The sequence below is a fragment of the Oryza brachyantha genome, chromosome 8 (assembly GCF_000231095.2).
Source record: "Oryza brachyantha chromosome 8, ObraRS2, whole genome shotgun sequence".
Classification (NCBI taxonomy): Eukaryota; Viridiplantae; Streptophyta; class Magnoliopsida; order Poales; family Poaceae; genus Oryza; species Oryza brachyantha.
Window position 1 is genome coordinate 14222681 of NC_023170.2, and position 18329 is coordinate 14241009.

Genomic DNA, 18329 nt, shown 5'->3' on the forward strand with positions numbered 1-18329 from the left:
AAATCAATTAACTATAATAAAGCTGAAAACAGATTTTGAAATGTCTTTCAAAATTCATATGTAGAAATAGGTTTCGCAAATTATATTAGGAGTACAATCTAGAAACATGCTTATTACTCCTACATTTTTTAAATAAACACTCCAGGCACCGGGCACCGTCATTTAAAGATACCCTAATAACAAACCCAACTAATCAAATCCTTTTCATAATGAACAAGGTCAATGACAGTACAGAATATTCATGGCTTGCACAACTTTAGCCTCCTCTCCACAAGATCAGAACGATGACCAAATAAAGAATGCTTCACGGATGATGCATACTTGAAGCAGTAGTGTGCACGAAACACAACACGGATGTGAGCTCCTCTCCTCTTCTCCTTCCTCCACGCGACGCTCGAGCTCTCGCCTCTCGGCGCCTTGAGAAAATTTAGAAAAGCTTGACCTGGCCTTCGCCGAACTCTGTGCCATCTGGCTGGCCATATTTTCTCTCATCCTCCCGTGCCGACCAATTGGGGCTTCGCCTCTGCTTCCTCTCTCTCTCTCTCTCTCTCTCTCTCTCTCCTCGCTCCCTTACTGCCCAACACGTCGCTGCCTCTCTCGCTCGCCTCGTCGTTTCTTGTTTCGCTCTGTTGTTTCTTGGTGTTTGGATCGGTTGGCATTTTCGAACGGCCGGGAGCTGGTAGCCGTCGTGTCTTTGATTTTTCTGGGGCTCTCGTTGAGCTCGGTGGCGGTGGCGGTGGTGGTGGTGGTGGTGGTAGTGGTGGTGGCGGCGACGGCGTGGCAATGACGACCGCGAGGCAGTGGTGGAGGAGGGCGGCGGCGGCGGCGAAGGATAGGAGGAGCCTGTACCTGACGCGCGTGGCGGCGCTGCGGCCGGCCACCTCGGCGGCGGCGGCGGCGCTGAGGAACGCGGAGCTGGAGGCGGCCGTGATCCGCGCGACGAGCCACGACGAGCGGTCGGTGGACAACAGGAGCGCGGCGAGGGTGTTCGCGCTGGCGAACGCGTCGCCCGCGGTGCTGCAGCCGCTCATGTGGGCGCTCGCGCGGCGGGCGGGGCGGACGCGGTGCTGGGCCGTGGCGCTCAAGGCGCTCATGCTCGCGCACGGCCTGCTGCTGCGCTCCGACCTCGCGCCCCGCGCGGCGCGCCTCGGCCGCGTCCCCTTCGACCTCGCCGACTTCCGGGACCGCTCGTCGTCGCCGGCCAAGACGTCGGGGTTCTCCGCCTTCGTGCGCGCCTACTTCCACTTCCTGGACACCCGCTCCCTCTTCGCCGCCCAGGACAAGGACGCCACCAACAGCAACAACAACAACAACAACAACGCCGACGACGAGGACGCGCGCCTCGACGGCGTGTCGAGGCTGCAGCACCTGCTCGACCTGCTCATGCAAATCCGGCCGTACGGTGACGGCATGGAGCAGGGCCTCATCCTGGAGGCAATGGACTGCGTCGTCATCGAGATCTTCGAGGTGTACAGCCAGATATGCACAGGCATCGCCCGGTTCCTCGTCGGCGTCCTCGGATCGGCGCCGACGACGCCGAGGCAGCGGCCGGGGGAGACCCTCACCGCAGCGAGGCGGCGGCGAGGGGTGCAGGGGATGCGGGTGCTGCGGAAGGCCTCGGAGCAGAGCACGCAGCTCACGTCCTACTTCGAGCTGTGCCGGAGCCTCGGCGTGCTCAACGCCGCCGAGTTCCCGGCGGTGGAGCGCGTCCCGGACGGCGACATCAGGGACCTCGAGAAGCTCATCATGAGCCACGTCGAGGACAGCGGCAAGGAGACCAAGGTGGCGAGCGAAGAGAAGGCGTTGGTCGCCGTGGAGGACACCGGCGTGGCCGTGGCGTCGAAGACGGTGGTGACGAAAGACTGGGTGGTGTTCGACGACGACGTCGACGGCGCCGGCGCCGGCGCCGGCGCGAGGCAGGGACATTTTGGTCACTACGTGAACCCGTTCCTCGGCGCGCCGTGGGGGGGGCGCGAACTTGTTAGTTTAGACGGTGTGATGATGTGAGCGATGTCAAAGTTTTTTTTTTTTTCTACGAAAAATATCGCGGTGTGTCGAGTTTGATCTACTTCTGAGATTAGAGGAAACGATGGAGTTGGGGTTTCTCTTGTCTGCGTGTAAATACTGATGTGTTGTTCATGGTAGATGGATGAATGAGCATCCATATTCCAAGACGTCTGTCTCGGAATGAGTTATATTCGTGGTACAACTTACATGTACATCAAAATTTTGCAAAGATTTATGAGATTTTCTAAGGATATTGTGGTGCAATTTATACTTTGACCGATGGGGCAAAAGTTGGGGAATGGTGGTGGTGATATGCCGGATCTAACTATTCAAATTTCATCTTCATTGTGGTGATGCTTTCATCAACAGTTTTTCTGCTCTTTTCAAATCAAACAATGATATTTCCACCCTAGACCGCACCTATTTAGGAGTGATAAGAGCATCTCCAAAAAAACGATCAAATTACTCTCTATATTAAATTCTAGCAATTATATTAAAAAATAGTGAACAAGAGACTATTCATATGACTTGCCACACCATCTGAATGTCTAAACTTGCCATCTCAATGATCAAATTTGGCAAGTCTCCCTCCCACCAAGCTAGATGACTTGGGTCCCATAGGAATAGACCCACACTTAACAGAGAGTGCATATGGAGAGTTTGTTGGAGGTGTTGGAGTTTATAAAATTTGGACATTGGTAACTAGTCGTTAGGATTTGGAGAGTGAGGACGTAGAGTTTGTTGGAGTGCACATGAATTTGAAGATAGAATATTTTCACATGAATAGTTAAGTTGAGATTTGAAGAGACAAAATTTGGCCATGCTCTTGAAGATGTCCTAATAGATCCAACATTTTAGCATATAATAAATTTTATAGATTTAAAGCTAAAGATTTTTAATGGTTGAATAGGGTTATGAAAAGACCCAAGTTCCTTCATCCGTTACCATCGCTACCCATATCTGCATCGGATTGTACCACTAAATTCGCAATTGCCTCTCACACCTCCTAATCAATCTATTTATCTTGTGCCAATGAATAACATCACAAATCACCTGCATTCCATCCTTGTGGCATGGCACCACGTTCACCTCACTAGGCTACCTTACAATTGTACCATCCACCTCTGATCCCTATCTCCCTCTACACCGCAGTGACATCTCTAATTGTTGCCTCTATCTATGCCTTAACACCAACTAAGGCTTTATCCTCTTGCCCCTCACACCTGACTTCCTGATTACCTAATCAAACATGATGGTATTGATCAAACTTCAACACCACCAATGACAAGAATGTGGCGATGAAATGGAGCTTGTTAGAGATAAGGGTATCAAAAATAATGGTGTAGAATCAAATAAAACACAAGAAGACTAAGCATAATGGAAGACATCTCCAACAGCCAACAAGCAATGAAGTGGTTGGAGGCCCATCCGAGGGGCACATTGAATTATGCCAAATGTCGAGCAGTGGAGGTGGAGAATGGATGGGAGAGTGGATAGTAGCTAGGTTTAAGGAGTGAAAAGAGTTGTTTGTACATTATGAGAATAGAAGTGGCGGTTCTAGAATTTTTTTAAGCATGGTCAAACCTAACGATAGATAGTAGTCGTACTTAACTATTACTAAGCCAATGCTTAACTAATGCCATTAAGCAACTATGATGTACCGTATATATGCATATGGTAGTCGATAGATCCCAAGCACCTGCCCATGGTCCTTGGGCCATAGATCCGCCACTGTGAAAGAATGATGGTTGAATTGAGAACTAATGGCCAAAAAAACCCATATTAGATTAAAAGTATAAGGGATCATATCTTCTTTGTTAAAAAATTAAAATTATTAGTTAATCAATAAATAGCTAATATACAACACATGAAAGTAGATAAAACATAGGCACCAATAACTTTTGCCATAGCTAGAGGTAGTAGTTACCAAAAGGTCGAGAGAAAGGTAGCAAGATAACATCTAGACAAAGCATAGTGACAAGTAACTTGGCAATAGGAAACCATGCATAGGAAGGCTGAGAGGGATGGTGGCAGGTGATGGCTAGGAGGGGAGGATAGGCCGTAGAGTGCTTATTTCCTTGAACTAACCTGGATGCACATTGAGGGAATCCTTTGATTCCTGGGAAAAGCACAGAGGTTTTGTAGAATTTGAATCCTATGGGAAAATTTCTTATTTAGTCATTTGAAACATAGAGATCGTGACTTTTAACAATCCTACGGAATTCTTGTAGAATAGTTCAAGACATGTAAATTTTGGAGGAAAGTTATCATAAGGTCCAAACCCATAAAAACTTTCCTTTGAGTATCGCTCTGCTATTATTGTGTTTTTACCTTTGCTCCATTCAAAAGGCCATTCATGTTTTTTCCCTATATTCAATCATATGTTTTACATATTACATATGTGATATATATTTATGTCAAAATCTACGACATTCCAATCCTGTGTTTTAAGATGAAGCCAGTGATTCTACTACCTTCTTGCCCCTTGAACTTGGTACACCAAGCATCCCTCCATCAGAGTGATGGAGAATCGGAGAGCATATAAGCTTTAACAATAAAATAAATAAATAAAAATGCTGAAACAGAGTACGGTTGAAGGACACACTTTCATTGTCCCTTTGGCGTCTCTACCCTATTTGAGTTTTGGATCCAGGAGAACGTGACCACCATGTTGTTCTCTTTCCCCCCTGACTACACGCGCAATTATTGGAGACCCTTCCCTCGCATCCATCGTCCGGCGTTGGGCTCTGTCACTGCACAGCATTTATGTGTTGGGAGACAGCACTGTACCTGAGGGAGATCGACCGGTGGTGGGGGGTAGGAGGACCAGCGGCATCTCATTTCATTCCTCCCGATCGAGCCTGCCGGTGACGCCGGTGATCGTCGATCTTGCAACCGGTCTGTTTCACCAGTGATCAGTTCCATGTGGAAGTTACTATTGGAGCAGTGCAGAACGGTAACGTTAGATTATGGAGAAATAGTTTTTAGCACATGAGTATAGTATGTCATCTAAATAGTTATTAAAAAATATAAAAAAATTTGACAAGATAGATTAATATGATTTATATCACTTCATAAACATGTAAGTTTAAATTTAATTTCTACAAGTTGCAGCAAAAAAACAAACAAAACTAAAACCATGTATATGCATATTCATAATTGTTTTTGTTATTTTTGATACAACTTATAATTGTTTTTGTTATTTTTGATATAACTTGTAGAAGTTGAATTTAAATTTACATGTTGGTGGAGTGATATAACTCATATTAAGCTATCTCGTTAAATTTTTTCATAATTTTTTATGACTATTTAGATGACATACAAGTCGTGTGCTAAAAAAAATTGCTTCCCTGGATTTTGGAATCGACATGGCAGACGCTGCGACGCACATGAAAGCGTGCCGCCACGCCCACGACGAAGAAAGCTGGAACCTATTTTTAAGGAAGTTTCAAATGTCATCACGGTCAAGCAAAGGACATCTGCCTTTAAAAGCATGCCACACAATTTTATGAAATCTCTTCCCGGACTAACTCTAGGCCTATTTTTTTTCGTTTTTGCTTACTATTACAAGCCAAAATTTAAATTACCATCCCAAGATTTGAAATTGGTTTTGAAGTTTTTTATCATAGTTTATTTTTCAGCCTTTACTTGTAAATCCCTTTATTTTTCAGTCTTTACTATTAGATTACTAAATTCACATATATACACATGGTAGTTACTTACTGTAGCACATGTTAGTTACTGTAGCACTTATGACTAATCATGGACTAATTAGGCTTAAAAGATTCGTCTTAAAATTTCTTACATAACTGTGCAATTAGTTTTTTTTATCTATGTTTAATGCTTTATTTAGATGTCAAAAATTCGATGTGATGTTTTTGAAAAAAAAATTTAAGAACTAAACAAGGCCTATAACTCATAATCACAAGGTTCAAGGTTGACTAATTGTCAAATTACCTAGTTGGATGGTGATAGAGACTCAAACCAACCTATGATTAATTGTCAAAATTCTGTAAAACTGCCAGTGAAACTATCAAGAAGAATCGATCTTTACAGGCTGGAGCTGTTCAAGAATTACCCGCTTGGCTTAAGTACAGTATGCAACCAGAAATCTCGTCCTCATTCTACTAGAGATATGCCAAGGGCAACCAGCATTCCCATTGCCAAGGAAATCAACTGAATCATCGAGCTTTTGATGGTTGTTTTCTGGTCATTCATCTCTGGGAGGACTCCAGCGACAGCAATGTAAATGAAACCACCAGCAGTGAATCCCTGTATAAGCATAATTTTCCAGGTACTGGTTCAGCTCTAATGAAACAATATTAACACTACTCAAGTGAAACAGATAATACAATTTCATCGAGCAACAATCCAATAAATATAGATGGAAATTAAGCTTCGGCAATTCCCAGCAACAGAAAAGTTTATAGATCTTGAAGTAACAATTTCAGTTATTTGTGTACTTAAAACAGCTAATAAGATTGTGATTTGGCAAAAACTACTAACAGGTTAAATCCAGCTGATGCAATTCCATCAAATGCCCAAAATTATATCTGAATCTGTCGTCATTCCAGCGGCAATCAAAGCGCCTTCATGATTTGTTGTAGCCCCTCGACTTTCGCTTATGCTTATATTTATAAGTCAAAACATGAATTCTAAAACTTAAATTTAGAGTTGATTTTGGTTTTTCCGTCGTTGTTTATTTTTCAATATTTGCTTTTAAGTCACTAAATTATTTTTTAGTCATTAACAAGCCATTTCGTTTATGCTTATAATAAGAACAACAAAGACAGCAGTAGTGAGCAACCAGGTGAAAACCTAAAGTGTTAATTGCTTTGGTGGTAGCAAACAAGATTTTACTTTAGGCCATCAACAGTAACTTGCATGGGACCAATATTAACATTTCCTTTTGGAAGGTCATGGACTAGAATAGAATGCAATAAGCTAACAGTTAGAAACTTATGATTGCCATATGATGGCTTAAAATGGCTCTTCAAATGGTGCTATAATCTTCAAACCAACTATTTCACCATGGGGTTATTTTGACAAAAATGTTCTAATCTCAACCAAAAATTGTGGGTGTAATAACGAAGCAAATCCTAGAGGACCCAGATTAATTTCGTTTGAGTAGAAAATGGAATTGTCCTTAAATTTCCAAAGAGTAATGAAGGGTAAATCTCTATTACTACAAAAGCAGAGTTGTCCTCCTCCCCAACCATCTTACTTCCCCCATGCAAAATAAAAAACACACCAACCCAAAAACTCCAGTGTTCCCATGACCCTCCAAAAGACCAGAAAGAAAAAACTGAACCCCATCATACCGTTTGTCCATCCCCCAGATCCTGTTGCAAAGCATGGGCATGGCTAGGGGTCACTAACAAGTCAGCTCGGCTCGGCTCGTTAACGTTAACGAGCTAAAAGCCTAGCTTGGCTCGGCTCACAAATTGGCTCGTTAACGAGCTATATCTCATTTAAATTATTTCCATAATTTATAAGTATATCATTTTATTATATATTAACATAAGAATAAACACTAACTAACAAATAATTCACTAGATATAATAGTTTGGATGTGATTATAGGACTAAGTACTAGTTAATAAGTTCTAAATATATAAAAAATATAGTGATCTTTGGTATTCCCTTCGACATATTATAAGACTTTATGGTATTGCCTAAATTCATATGTGTGCTAACGAATATAGATACATATACAAAATATATACATTGATACATGGATGGTTCTAGACAAATCCAAAAAGTCTTATAATATGGAACGGAGGGATTACTAACGAGCAAAACAAGCAGCTCGCGAGCTGGCTCATTAAGCTCACGAGCTAAAAGCCAAGCTTGGCTCAATTCATTAAGATTATGAGTTTGAGCCGAGCTAGATACGAGCCGATCTGAGCCACGAGCTTTAGAGTTTTTTGTCCACCCCTAGGCATGGCACTAGTTTTTTTTCAAATAATATGGATTGATATTGATGCTTTGGTTGTTTCAAAACATAAAAGTCACTTCAACAGAAACAACATACCTCAATCAAAGAAGAATGCCCTGGATCTTTTCCCAAAGACAATGCCTGCACATGTGGGTATAATGAGCATTCGACTCAGAATAGCAATGTTCCTTTGGAAAGTGTAGAACAAAAACCCACCAGTGCTGTTCCAGCAAGAGCAACCAACGCAGAGAGAAAATTGAAAAACAGGGCTTTGGTTACAGTGAACCCTGAGCGCACCAGGATACCAAAATCTCCAACCTGAAAAGGCAAATCATATGAGCCAATAACACCATTTTGCTAATGAAACAATGGACGGATGGATGAAAGAAAGTTTACTATGCATAAACAAAAGAGGCATTCGGAAGAAAAAAACAGTCACGCTTCTGTTTCAACAGACCATACAACACGTTAGTCCATTTCTCATTTATTCAGAGCACGAGATAACAAGCTAGATAAGTACATTAGCTCAAGAAATTGATTTCAGTGTGACATACTAGCATTTCTTACATATAAATTGGGACCTGCATTGTGTTGTGATCATTTACATGGACAAGTTGCTGAGCTAATAACAAGCAAATAGAGGTTACATATTTATGTTGTGTGCAATTTTAGTGTTACACCTCAACCTCCAAGACAAGATTCAGTCAAACTAGAATAAGTTTATAATCTAATGATAGTACTTTCAAGGCACATCTATGTACACCATTTGTTTTGTTTTTTAAGTAAGCATTTGAGAAAATATTGATGGTCAAAATTTTAAAACTTTGATCAAATCTTGTCCTAAATGTCAAATATTTATGACCGGGAGAATAGGATTTTACTGGCCTGGTCCACTTGGATAGGCAATCTCGGCATTTCTTCATAATGTAGTGTATTAGTTAAAGCATGAACCGATATATGACAGTCTTAAGTCACACATTTATACCAGTACCGTGTAATACTGTGACGAAGTAATATGAGGATTGATAGGGTCAACAGAATTGTAATGCTGTATTTGAAATTTCAGTTAACTTGAGGGGAGGAGAATAACCTCTTGAGGAAGTTCATGCGCAAGCAGAAATAAAGTTCTTGACCATCCTCCAACAGAACCATGTAGCAGAAAAGCACTCCCTAGGGCCATCCCATCAGTGAAGTTATGCTGCATTATTCATATAATTGATATTACCTTATTGGAACATCCCATCAAAATACAACCTACTGAACTAAGAAAATTATGCAAGAAAAACATAGTTTGGCTGTGATGCACGAGTCTCTGATCATAGACTTACAACACCATCTGAAAAAAGATTGAGGTAGCCGAACACCATATTTGAATTGGAAACGGAGGAATCTTCACTTGATAATGCTTTGTCGGGGACAGGATCACTTTCAGAATTGACAGGCTTTCTATCAGTAAAATTGGAACCAGAAGAAAAGCCCCTCTGTTCATTAGAGAAGACATTAAGTCCATAAGCTGGTCATGTGATTACATAATGCTTATTTGCATAACAAAACAAAATGAACTTGACAAAACAGTCAAGCATGTAAACTGTCCGTTTTCTTTATTTCTAATTTCTAATATACATATGTCCAGTGGACCATCTTGGTCCCATTGTTCTCTTTCAAAAGAAGCTGGAGATCAATTGCATAAGAAAGCTACTAAAGTTCCAATTACAAGCTACAACCCAACATTTTCCGTTACCAGAACATCTAAAACCGAGGTGAACTGAAGCATCTGGCCTCAATGGGAATAATACTCTGAAAAAAGTTGTGATATACTGATATGCACAGTACTTTCATTTAGTTCTGAAAATGAAATGCACTATAAGAATTTAATACTAACGGATACCTAATATAGTGAGCTAGTGACACAAATGCAGGGAATAAATAAACTATTGCGAGATCATCAGATATCCACCAAAATGAATATGAATTAGAATCAGAATCATGTATAAGCATATATTTGTTCTGGAAAAGAGCTTCGCAAGAAATGGTGATACCCCACAATATAAAAATCAACGAAGTTCATGACAACATTTAATTGCAAGCTTGTAAGTATGTATAGAAATATAGAACCACAGAACAAAAATGCAGGATATTAATGAGGACATTAGGATAGACATCTTGAGAGAACAAATAAACATTTCATCTAGCTCAGTACTACAACCACGACACATGTGCCATATAGTTCCAAAGAAACTTTCTTTAAGATTACACAGTATACTTTCAGAACTTTATTGTGCATTTCATCAATTCATTAATGCATTGAATATAGAGCTTGGGACCCAAATCATTATTTAGGAACCTTTCCCACCCATCGCATTTCCTGTGCCTAAATCTTGGAAACAACCATTCCCTTCTTATTTTGCAAAAGGATAATGAACACTATAAATAGTTTAGAATTAGAACCAACAGTAAGATACCAAAGACTCCTGGAAAATATATTAAATAGCTTTGTGGTTGTGTATTGGCCATGTTTCAATGTACCTTATGGATTGCAAATTTTGAATCAGCATGATTTACACCATCTGTTTTCTCAATTGCACCATCATGCAAAGATTCTTTTTCTGTTTGTTCTATGCCTTTATCCTCGTGATCCTTTTTTGTGTGATTCAACTTGGCCTTGTCACTAATTTCATGTCGTTTATGATGGTGATGATGGTGACCCATTCCATGAGCCCCTTTGTGAGAATTATCTTCCACATACCTCACAATCTTTTCAACAACAAAGAACAACACAATGCCAACTGCATCAAAAAATTGGAAGTTTCCAGGATTATAGCCATATTAGAAATTAACAGCATGAAATAAATAAATAATATTACTGATTAATAAGGGATAATTGAAATTTAAATGCCCTTTAGTTATCTATGTTTATTAAAAGGAAATAATATGCAAGAACTATTGAGCATGTCTAGCTGGTAGCCAATAACAAATACTACCTCCATCCCAAAATAAAAGCATTTCTAGGTTATTTAACAGAGATTAAAATTAAGAAGAAAAGACTACAGTGCCTTTTAATAATGAGGAATAGATGAGGGTGGTAGGGTAGGTGAGAGATAAAATGGGAAGAATCTTGAATATGAAGTAATTAATAGGACAAGTTGTATTGTGAATAGTGCTATAAATGCTTACATTTTAGGAGGGGGAGTAAACAAAAATCAGAGTTTGAAAAGTACTAGTATCAAAGAGCTTCTAAAGAAACCAGAATTTGTATAGCCATGCAGGGTATACTCACATAGAACAGACAAGCCAACAGAAAGATCTTCCAGAGAGTGTGCATGTGAATGCTCATGAGAATGATTTTGATTCTGATGGTCATGCGCATGAGAATGCCCTCCAACTGTTTAGGAAAAGAAAGTAACACAGTTTACAAACAGGAGTACTACTAAGGCACAATGACAGTTTGACACCATACCAAGGCAACGGATTTATAACTGCATGAGCAAGAGATAAAAGAAGAAATTCTAAAATACAAATATTTGGCTTGTTTAAAACATAATGGATTTTGTTATGATTTCAAAGGAAACAGAGTGAATCCCACGGAATACTACAAAAATTCCCATGTCACGAACAGGGATACTATTGTGCTCAATATCTGTTGGGAGGAACCTTGAGGTCAGAATATAAGTAACAAAAGGTGCTATTAAGCATTTCTCTGAAGTTCATAATAATAGAAAAAGGAAGTAATGGTTCAGGAGAAAAAGAGTATTTGGAGGCTCATCAAGATTCTCTGGTGCATCATGCAAATATAACATATGGATTCAAAATTTCAATATCCCTGAAAAATCAGTAGTGTGCAATTCAGGCAGCTTATTGGCAATGTAAGTAACATTGGAGTGAGAATTATTTGATAGTAATGCTACACAAATTTCAATTCCAGAGTGAAATAGCAGACCAACTGATTACATTTGGGGTTTCGACATCATTCTAGGTGCAAGAGAACAGAGGACCTGGTGAAACTTTTGCCCCCAAAACCTAGGTTTACTGAAACAGATACCCATAACTTGGGGTTTTGTGTTGGTCACTCCAAACCAGGAGTTATATTAAGTTTAAAGGATTGGGGTGGGGAGGAGCCTAAAAAATGTATTGAGGACATACCAAAGGCGTGTGGCAATTGATGAAGAAATGAGTCTCCAAGCATCGCACCTGCCTACAGGATCATCACAAGCCAAACAAGAAAATACAGTGGCATTACTCATTAGTATAATGTGCTGGTTCTGGTAGCATAGTAGACATTTACATTCAGACTCGAGTAAATTGCAGTCAATTATCTAGTATCTGCTTGTTTGGGTTTTGTACTAACAAAAACCTTTAACAAGTGAAAACTCCGCACTTACCCCGAAGATGGCAAGGCAATCCACCATGGTCTTCGACGGTTTCCCCTGGACTGTATAATTGAAATGCGAGAAACTGAACGTGAGCACACGCATAGCATCAGCAAAAGAATTGCAAACATCCATGTGGGGGACACTCACAGAAGATTACTGGGAGGAGGACGAGGCAGACGAGCGACGCCATGCTGACCAGAAGCGAGCATCCCATGGCACTGAGCCACATACCTACCCAATTCCCAAATTCCTCAATCACGCGAATGCGAATCAAGCGTGTAAATCAAATTTTCGCCGAAAATAATCAAAGCTAAACCCCCCCCCCCCAACAAAAAAAATGCCTAACCCAAGGGTGACAGCTCGGGCTGGAAGTCGCCGTGGCCATGGTGGTGGTCGTGGTGGTGGTCGTGGTGGCCGAAGCCATCCAGCTCGAGATCCGCCTCCTCCGCGAGCTCCTCCGGGAGCAGCCGCCGCTGGATCTCCCCGTGGTCATGCCCATGCCCATGCCCATGCCCATGGTGATGGTGGTGCTCGTGGTGGGGGTCTCCCCCGCAGCTGTGCCCGTGGCCGTGGTGGTGATCATCGTGGGGCTGGTCGTGGGCGTGGAAGGGGCAGGAGGACCCCTCCTGGCCACCGCCCCCGGCGATGGCCGCGGCCAGGAGGAGTAGGACGAGGAGGCCGCGGCGCATCAGGGCTTACGGGCTACCGCGGCGAGATCAGGAGGAGGACGACGACGAGGAGCGCTTGCAGACGCCCTCGATGGTGACGACGAGGACGAGCACGAAGAGGAGGACGAGTATCCCCACCACCACACCGAATGTCACCACGTCCATCTGCCCCCCTACATTTATAAATAACCACCCCAAAATTAACTCAAAAAAAAAGAAAATAATAATAATTAATCAGCCTAATTGCCTCTGTTCTCTGCTGAAATTCTTTTTTCCCGTATCGCGGCTCGATTTCCCCGGCGCGATTGAGTCGGAAGCTTCTTCTCCCGTACGCTTCGTGTCAGCGACTGAGTGCGGGGCAAGTGGAGTGTTCTTGGACCGATCACTCGGATGAGGATGATCATCGGATCATGCGAAATTCAGAGGAGATATGTATCTGGTTTTGATTGCGAGATTGTGTGACGGTTGCAGCAGATGGAGGTCAGGGAAGCGAGAGATACTGCAAGGAGAGAGCATTGTCACTGAATCATTGAGAAGAGCAAGGCACAAATCCGTGTCCTTTTCTCTGATTTTATAGAGCTCGCAAAAGCTACGAAGTTCGAGGGTGTTCATTTGGCTTTAAAAACGAAAATAATTTATAAATAAAAATTTTTATGTACATTTTTTAATGATTTAAAAACCAAAGCCAAAAAATAAATATACTAAAAAACTGTAAAATTACTTTATATTTCATACCAAGAACTTTTATATAGAATTTACTTTAAAATTCAAATAAATCTATTATTTTATTACTAAGTAATCAATAATTAATTATAGGTCACTTATGTTTCTTATTTTATGCGCAACTAATTAGCCAAAACGTACCATGATAATTATTATCTCTAGTATATTTCTGGAATTTAAATTTATTAAAAATATATATATTTTGTGGAATACTAGTTATCCCATCAATTAACTTATATTCAAATATCATTTTATTTTACTCCTATCCATCTTTTACTCTATACCATCTTCTTATTTAATAAGGTGTATTTTTTAACTATTTTAACTCTAGGTACTAGAAATACACATATATTAGACCAAAGGAATAATTAACAAGCGTTGCAGTGGAGTCGTGGGTAGTGTGATGCGTGGATGGGCGCTCGACCTTTTGGACTTCCGTAGGCAAAGCCGAGCAACATCTATACTTTCGTGTCATTGTGGCCGTGATGTTCTCCTTTTGCTTCTGTGTTTGGGTGCGATTCTAGTGGCGGGATAGCGAAAGGTGAAGGGCCCTCTAGAAACAAACAGCTTTCACATAATCAGGTTCCGTTTATTTCGTAAAAACATCACATTAAATCTTTGGACACTTAAATAAAATATTAAATATAAATATATGTGATCGCTAAAACTAATTATACAGTTACGTGAGAAATCGTGAGACGAATCTTTTAAGCCTAATTAGGACGTGACTAGTCATAAGTGCTATAGTAACCAACATGTACTAATGATGGATTAATTAGACTCAAAAAAGTCGTCTCGCGGTTTTCAGACGGAATCTAAAATTTGTTTTATAATTAGAATACATTTAATACTTTAAATAGATATCAAAAACTTGATCAGATGTTTTTCAGACTAAACGGGCCTCCGCCCCATCGTTTGTTGCTGGGAACCTGGACTTCCGTGGCGGCCATGTCGAAGGTCCCGCGTCACATGACCTCGCCTGGAGTGGATCGAGCAGAGAGGTGCAGCAACCACGGGAGCCTTGGATAGCGCAGGGACTTGGGAGTTTTGGTGAACGGATTACACTGTCCGTGATGTGATTGGAGACAGGGAGGCATCACCAGATGAGAAACCGATAGACACCCGGACGGATTGATTGCCAAGTGCTTTGCCCTCTGAATCACTGATGGATCACAGCACAGGACACTATCACTTAACTTTCCAACCTGTTACTAGTAGCATCGCAGCACAGGACCGGCCCGGGCCATAAGCTTTCCCGGAGAGCAGGCCGGCCCATGGTCGATGGATAAGTGGCATGGTTATGGGAAGAAATAAGTTTACCTGAGGTCCCTCAACTTAACGTCGAGTTTATTTGAGATCCCTTAACCCAAAAACTAAAAATGTGTACCCCTAAATTTGTAGAAACCGTTCATAGAAGATCCCTCAGCAGTATTGACTCAAGTTTTAACTGGTTTTTGCTGACGTAGCATATGGTACATCCCACGTGTCGGTTTTTTTATTTTTTTATTTTCCCTTCTTTTCTTCCTTTTTCTTTCCGGCCGCTCGTCGTCGTTCACGTACAGCGCCCACAGCCTCCGCCTCCTTGGCGCCAAACAGGAACGCAACCACCAGCGTGAACGATGTCGCCCGCGAGTCCTTGGAAATCGTCCTGTTGCGATGCATCGGCAGGATCGTGTTTTGGTAGACTGGTACACGTGCATGTTGATCTTGTTGAGCAACGCCTCCAGCTTCACGGAGTTTGCGCTTGGCCTGGTGACCGAGGTCGCCGCTGCATGGCTCTGCCGCAAGCTCGCGCCGGCCACCGGCCACGCTCTGAACCTCCAGCCTGCCTCGGCGCCGCCGTACGTCCTCGCCGCTCGCCCAACTCGGTTGCCGTACGTCGTCGCCGCCCGCCCGCCTCGGCCATCGCACGCGCGCTACGCCTCTAGGAGTGCGCCTCAAGCCTACCTTCTCACCATCGTCGTCGTGATGGGCCTGATTTGCTTCGGGAAGTGCGCCTCTAGCCTGCCTCGGCCGCCGCATGCCGTCCCGACCGCCGTGCGCCGCCATCGTTGCCGTGGTGGGTTTAATGAGCTTAGGGAGTGCGCCTCCAGCCTGCCTTGGCCGCCGCACGTTGTCTCGACCGTCGCGCACCGTCGTTGTCGCCGTGGTGGGCCTGATGAGCTCGGGGGAGTGCGCCTCTAGCCTGCCTCGGCCGCCACGCGTCGTCGTCGTCGCCATGGTGGGCCTGATAAGCTTAGGGGAGGCGAGGATGGCGGCATGGTTCTCAGGCCCTAGGAGCCCCTCTGAGGCATGGCAGGCTTGGCCTTGGAGGCCGGGTCGAGCGGGTGGCAGCCGGGGAGTGGCTAGCTGGGCGCGGCTGAACCAAGTAGGGCGGCAGCTAGGTCGGGGCGGCGGAGTGCGGCGAACAAGGCAACAGGACGTCGACTCTGGGCGGCAACCGCGTGAGAAAAAAAGAGAAGAGAAAAAAATAAAAAACCTGACATGTGGGACCCACCATATGCCACATCAGCAAAAGCCGGTTAAAACTTAAGTCAATACTGCTGAGGGACTTTTTTAAACGGAATATACGAATTAAGAGGTACACATTTTAAGGTTAAGGGATCTTAGACAGACTCGACGGTAAGTTGAGAGTGTTCAAGTGAACTTATTCCTTATGGGAATCGGACATGTTTTTTTTAGTTTTTCCTCAGCTTTTCTTTTCTCGGGTTACACGTGCATTTCCAACCGTTAAACATGTTCTTTTAAAAAATATTTTTATATAAAATTTTATCGTCTTGTTTTTCTAAAATAAAATTTTAGCTTTATTAATAGTTAATTGCAGAAATATTAATAATATTATCCAAAAGAAAGAACCCAGTCTAGTGCCGGAAGTCCAGCCATGCCCTGTTACACCGACACGAGTCTCGCCGCCCCCTGCACACGTGTCGGCATGGAGCCACGTGGCACCCAGCCCTCGCCCTCACTCAGCTCGCACGCCACGGTCGAAGGCATGAGAAGAACCATAAACCAGTCGGGTCGCATTAATTCTGAACTTTTAAGAACGCGCAACTACACTCTACTGCTACACACTACAGTCACGGTCAGGCAGGTTCAATCTGTGAGCAAAGAAATCCCTGGACGCCACGTACAAGCTTCGCATCAGATGCCCGATGCCACCTACACCTGCAGTATAAAGCAGATCTCCCTTCCCGTCGATGTCCCGTTGATCTTGGTGGATCGAGCTGCACTTTGCTTCTCACCGGGGACTCGTCTTCTTGTTTTCTCTTCCAGCTTTTAAGCTTGGAAACAACACTGCGCACAGATCGATTTTTTCTTTCCTTGATTGATTCCAGTTGATCGATCGGGATGGGCAAGACATGGGCGGTCATCACCCACCTCAACTCCGTTGCTGGGTACCGATCAGCCAATCTGCACTTGAGTTTTAAGTTTTGTGATTTGCTTTGCTGTTCGTGTGTTAGTTCTTGATCTTTCTTCGTGCCCTGGTCGATTTGCAGGCCAAGCATCACCCTCCTGTATCCGCTGTAAGTTTGCAGAGACGGATTGGATCGCTCATCGCTGATTAGTTAGTTCATGTGCACTGTTCTTGTCATTTGTCAGTGGTGATCGACTGATGGATGATGGCTCGAGTGCAGGTATGCGTCCATCTGCGCGATGGAGAGCCCGACCAAGGTTGACGACGAGCAGTGGCTGGCCTACTGGATCCTCTACTCCTTCATCACTCTCATGGAGATGGTCGCCGAGCCTGTCCTGTACTGGTAAAAACACCTAGCAAATCAAGCCAAGCCAGCTTATGGCTCTGAGCTGAGCACTCGGATTGGTGTGCGGTTCGCCGCTGATCTCGCGTGATGGTGGCGGTGCAGGATCCCGGTGTGGTATCCGGTGAAGCTGCTGTTCGTGGCGTGGCTGGTGCTCCCGCAGTTCAAGGGCGCCTCCTTCATCTACGAGAAGCTCGTCAGGGAGCAGCTCAGGAAGTACCGCTCTGGCGGCGGCGGCGCCGCCGCCGAAGATCACAAGGTGCACATTGCCAAGGTAGTGATGTCTATCTGATCGACTGTATAGCTGTAGAATTTCGTGTGTTCTTTCTTCGATGCGTAGACAAGCAGTTATAGCAGCGATTCAATTTCAAACACGATTAGCAACAGCCAACAGGGATGTGTAGTGTTCTGTTCTGACACGATTAATTTTGCGATGGAAAAAAAATTGCAGGTTGAGCACGATCATAGGCACTGATGTGGAACTGCTCCTGGATCTGATCGAACCGGGAGCTGCCGGCGCTGGATTAGTTGCTGATGTATGGTAGAAACGCCGTGTGCTCTCATGTCGAGAAACATTAGGAATTTATGCCGTATATGTGTATGAACCGTGCAAGATTAGCTACTAATGGTTTGGTAGTTTCTGTAATGGGATAGAAAGAATGTGCACCGGCCTGTCTGCGGTAAGACTGGTTTGATAATGAATTCAGAATTCTCATGTTTCGCGGTGAAGAACGGATCAGTTCATTGCTTTTCCAAATGTTGGAATTACACGGATCCGTGGTGTCAACAAACGATGTGTTTGATTGCAGCCCCAAATAGAGTGATAAATGTTGATGGTGAGGAGCCAATCTTTAAGCTCAGTTTAT

General features: G+C 43.3%; 3 protein-coding genes across 7 annotated transcripts; 2 read left to right on the forward strand and 1 right to left on the reverse strand.

The window, feature by feature from the left end:
* The first annotated feature begins 268 nt into the window (after positions 1-268).
* Positions 269-2268, forward strand: LOC102716996 (putative clathrin assembly protein At1g25240). Its single transcript, XM_006660130.3, has one exon. The coding sequence runs from the start codon at positions 784-786 to the stop codon at positions 2005-2007; it is 1224 nt and encodes a 407-aa protein (XP_006660193.2). The 5' UTR covers positions 269-783; the 3' UTR covers positions 2008-2268.
* Positions 2269-4309: 2041 nt separating this feature from the next.
* On the reverse strand, positions 4310-13175 carry LOC102708270 (IAA-alanine resistance protein 1). 4 transcript variants are annotated; one of them, XM_040526918.1, is made up of 12 exons: positions 12661-13175; positions 12462-12545; positions 12324-12373; positions 12085-12136; positions 11222-11326; positions 10471-10730; positions 9273-9425; positions 9035-9142; positions 8161-8262; positions 8041-8085; positions 6086-6279; positions 4310-4942 (listed from the first exon to the last, which is right to left on the reverse strand). In XM_040526918.1, exons 1-11 carry the CDS (start codon positions 13001-13003, stop codon positions 6127-6129), a joined length of 1455 nt encoding a protein of 484 aa, XP_040382852.1. In that variant the 5' UTR covers positions 13004-13175; the 3' UTR covers positions 4310-4942; positions 6086-6126. The 4 variants fall into 4 exon arrangements, with proteins under 4 accessions (XP_040382852.1, XP_040382850.1, XP_040382851.1 ...); XM_040526916.1 differs by having other exon boundaries at positions 4310-4907; positions 12661-13174; XM_040526917.1 differs by lacking the exon at positions 4310-4942 and adding an exon at positions 5297-5438.
* A 3754-nt stretch (positions 13176-16929) lies between these two features.
* Positions 16930-18329, forward strand: LOC102717274 (protein HVA22-like). Of its 2 annotated transcripts, none has more exons than XM_006660131.2 (5): positions 16930-17100; positions 17203-17229; positions 17341-17463; positions 17569-17737; positions 17915-18329. In XM_006660131.2, exons 1-5 carry the CDS (start codon positions 17054-17056, stop codon positions 17936-17938), a joined length of 390 nt encoding a protein of 129 aa, XP_006660194.2. In that variant the 5' UTR covers positions 16930-17053; the 3' UTR covers positions 17939-18329. The 2 variants fall into 2 exon arrangements, with proteins under 2 accessions (XP_006660194.2, XP_015695868.1); XM_015840382.1 differs by having other exon boundaries at positions 17569-17722.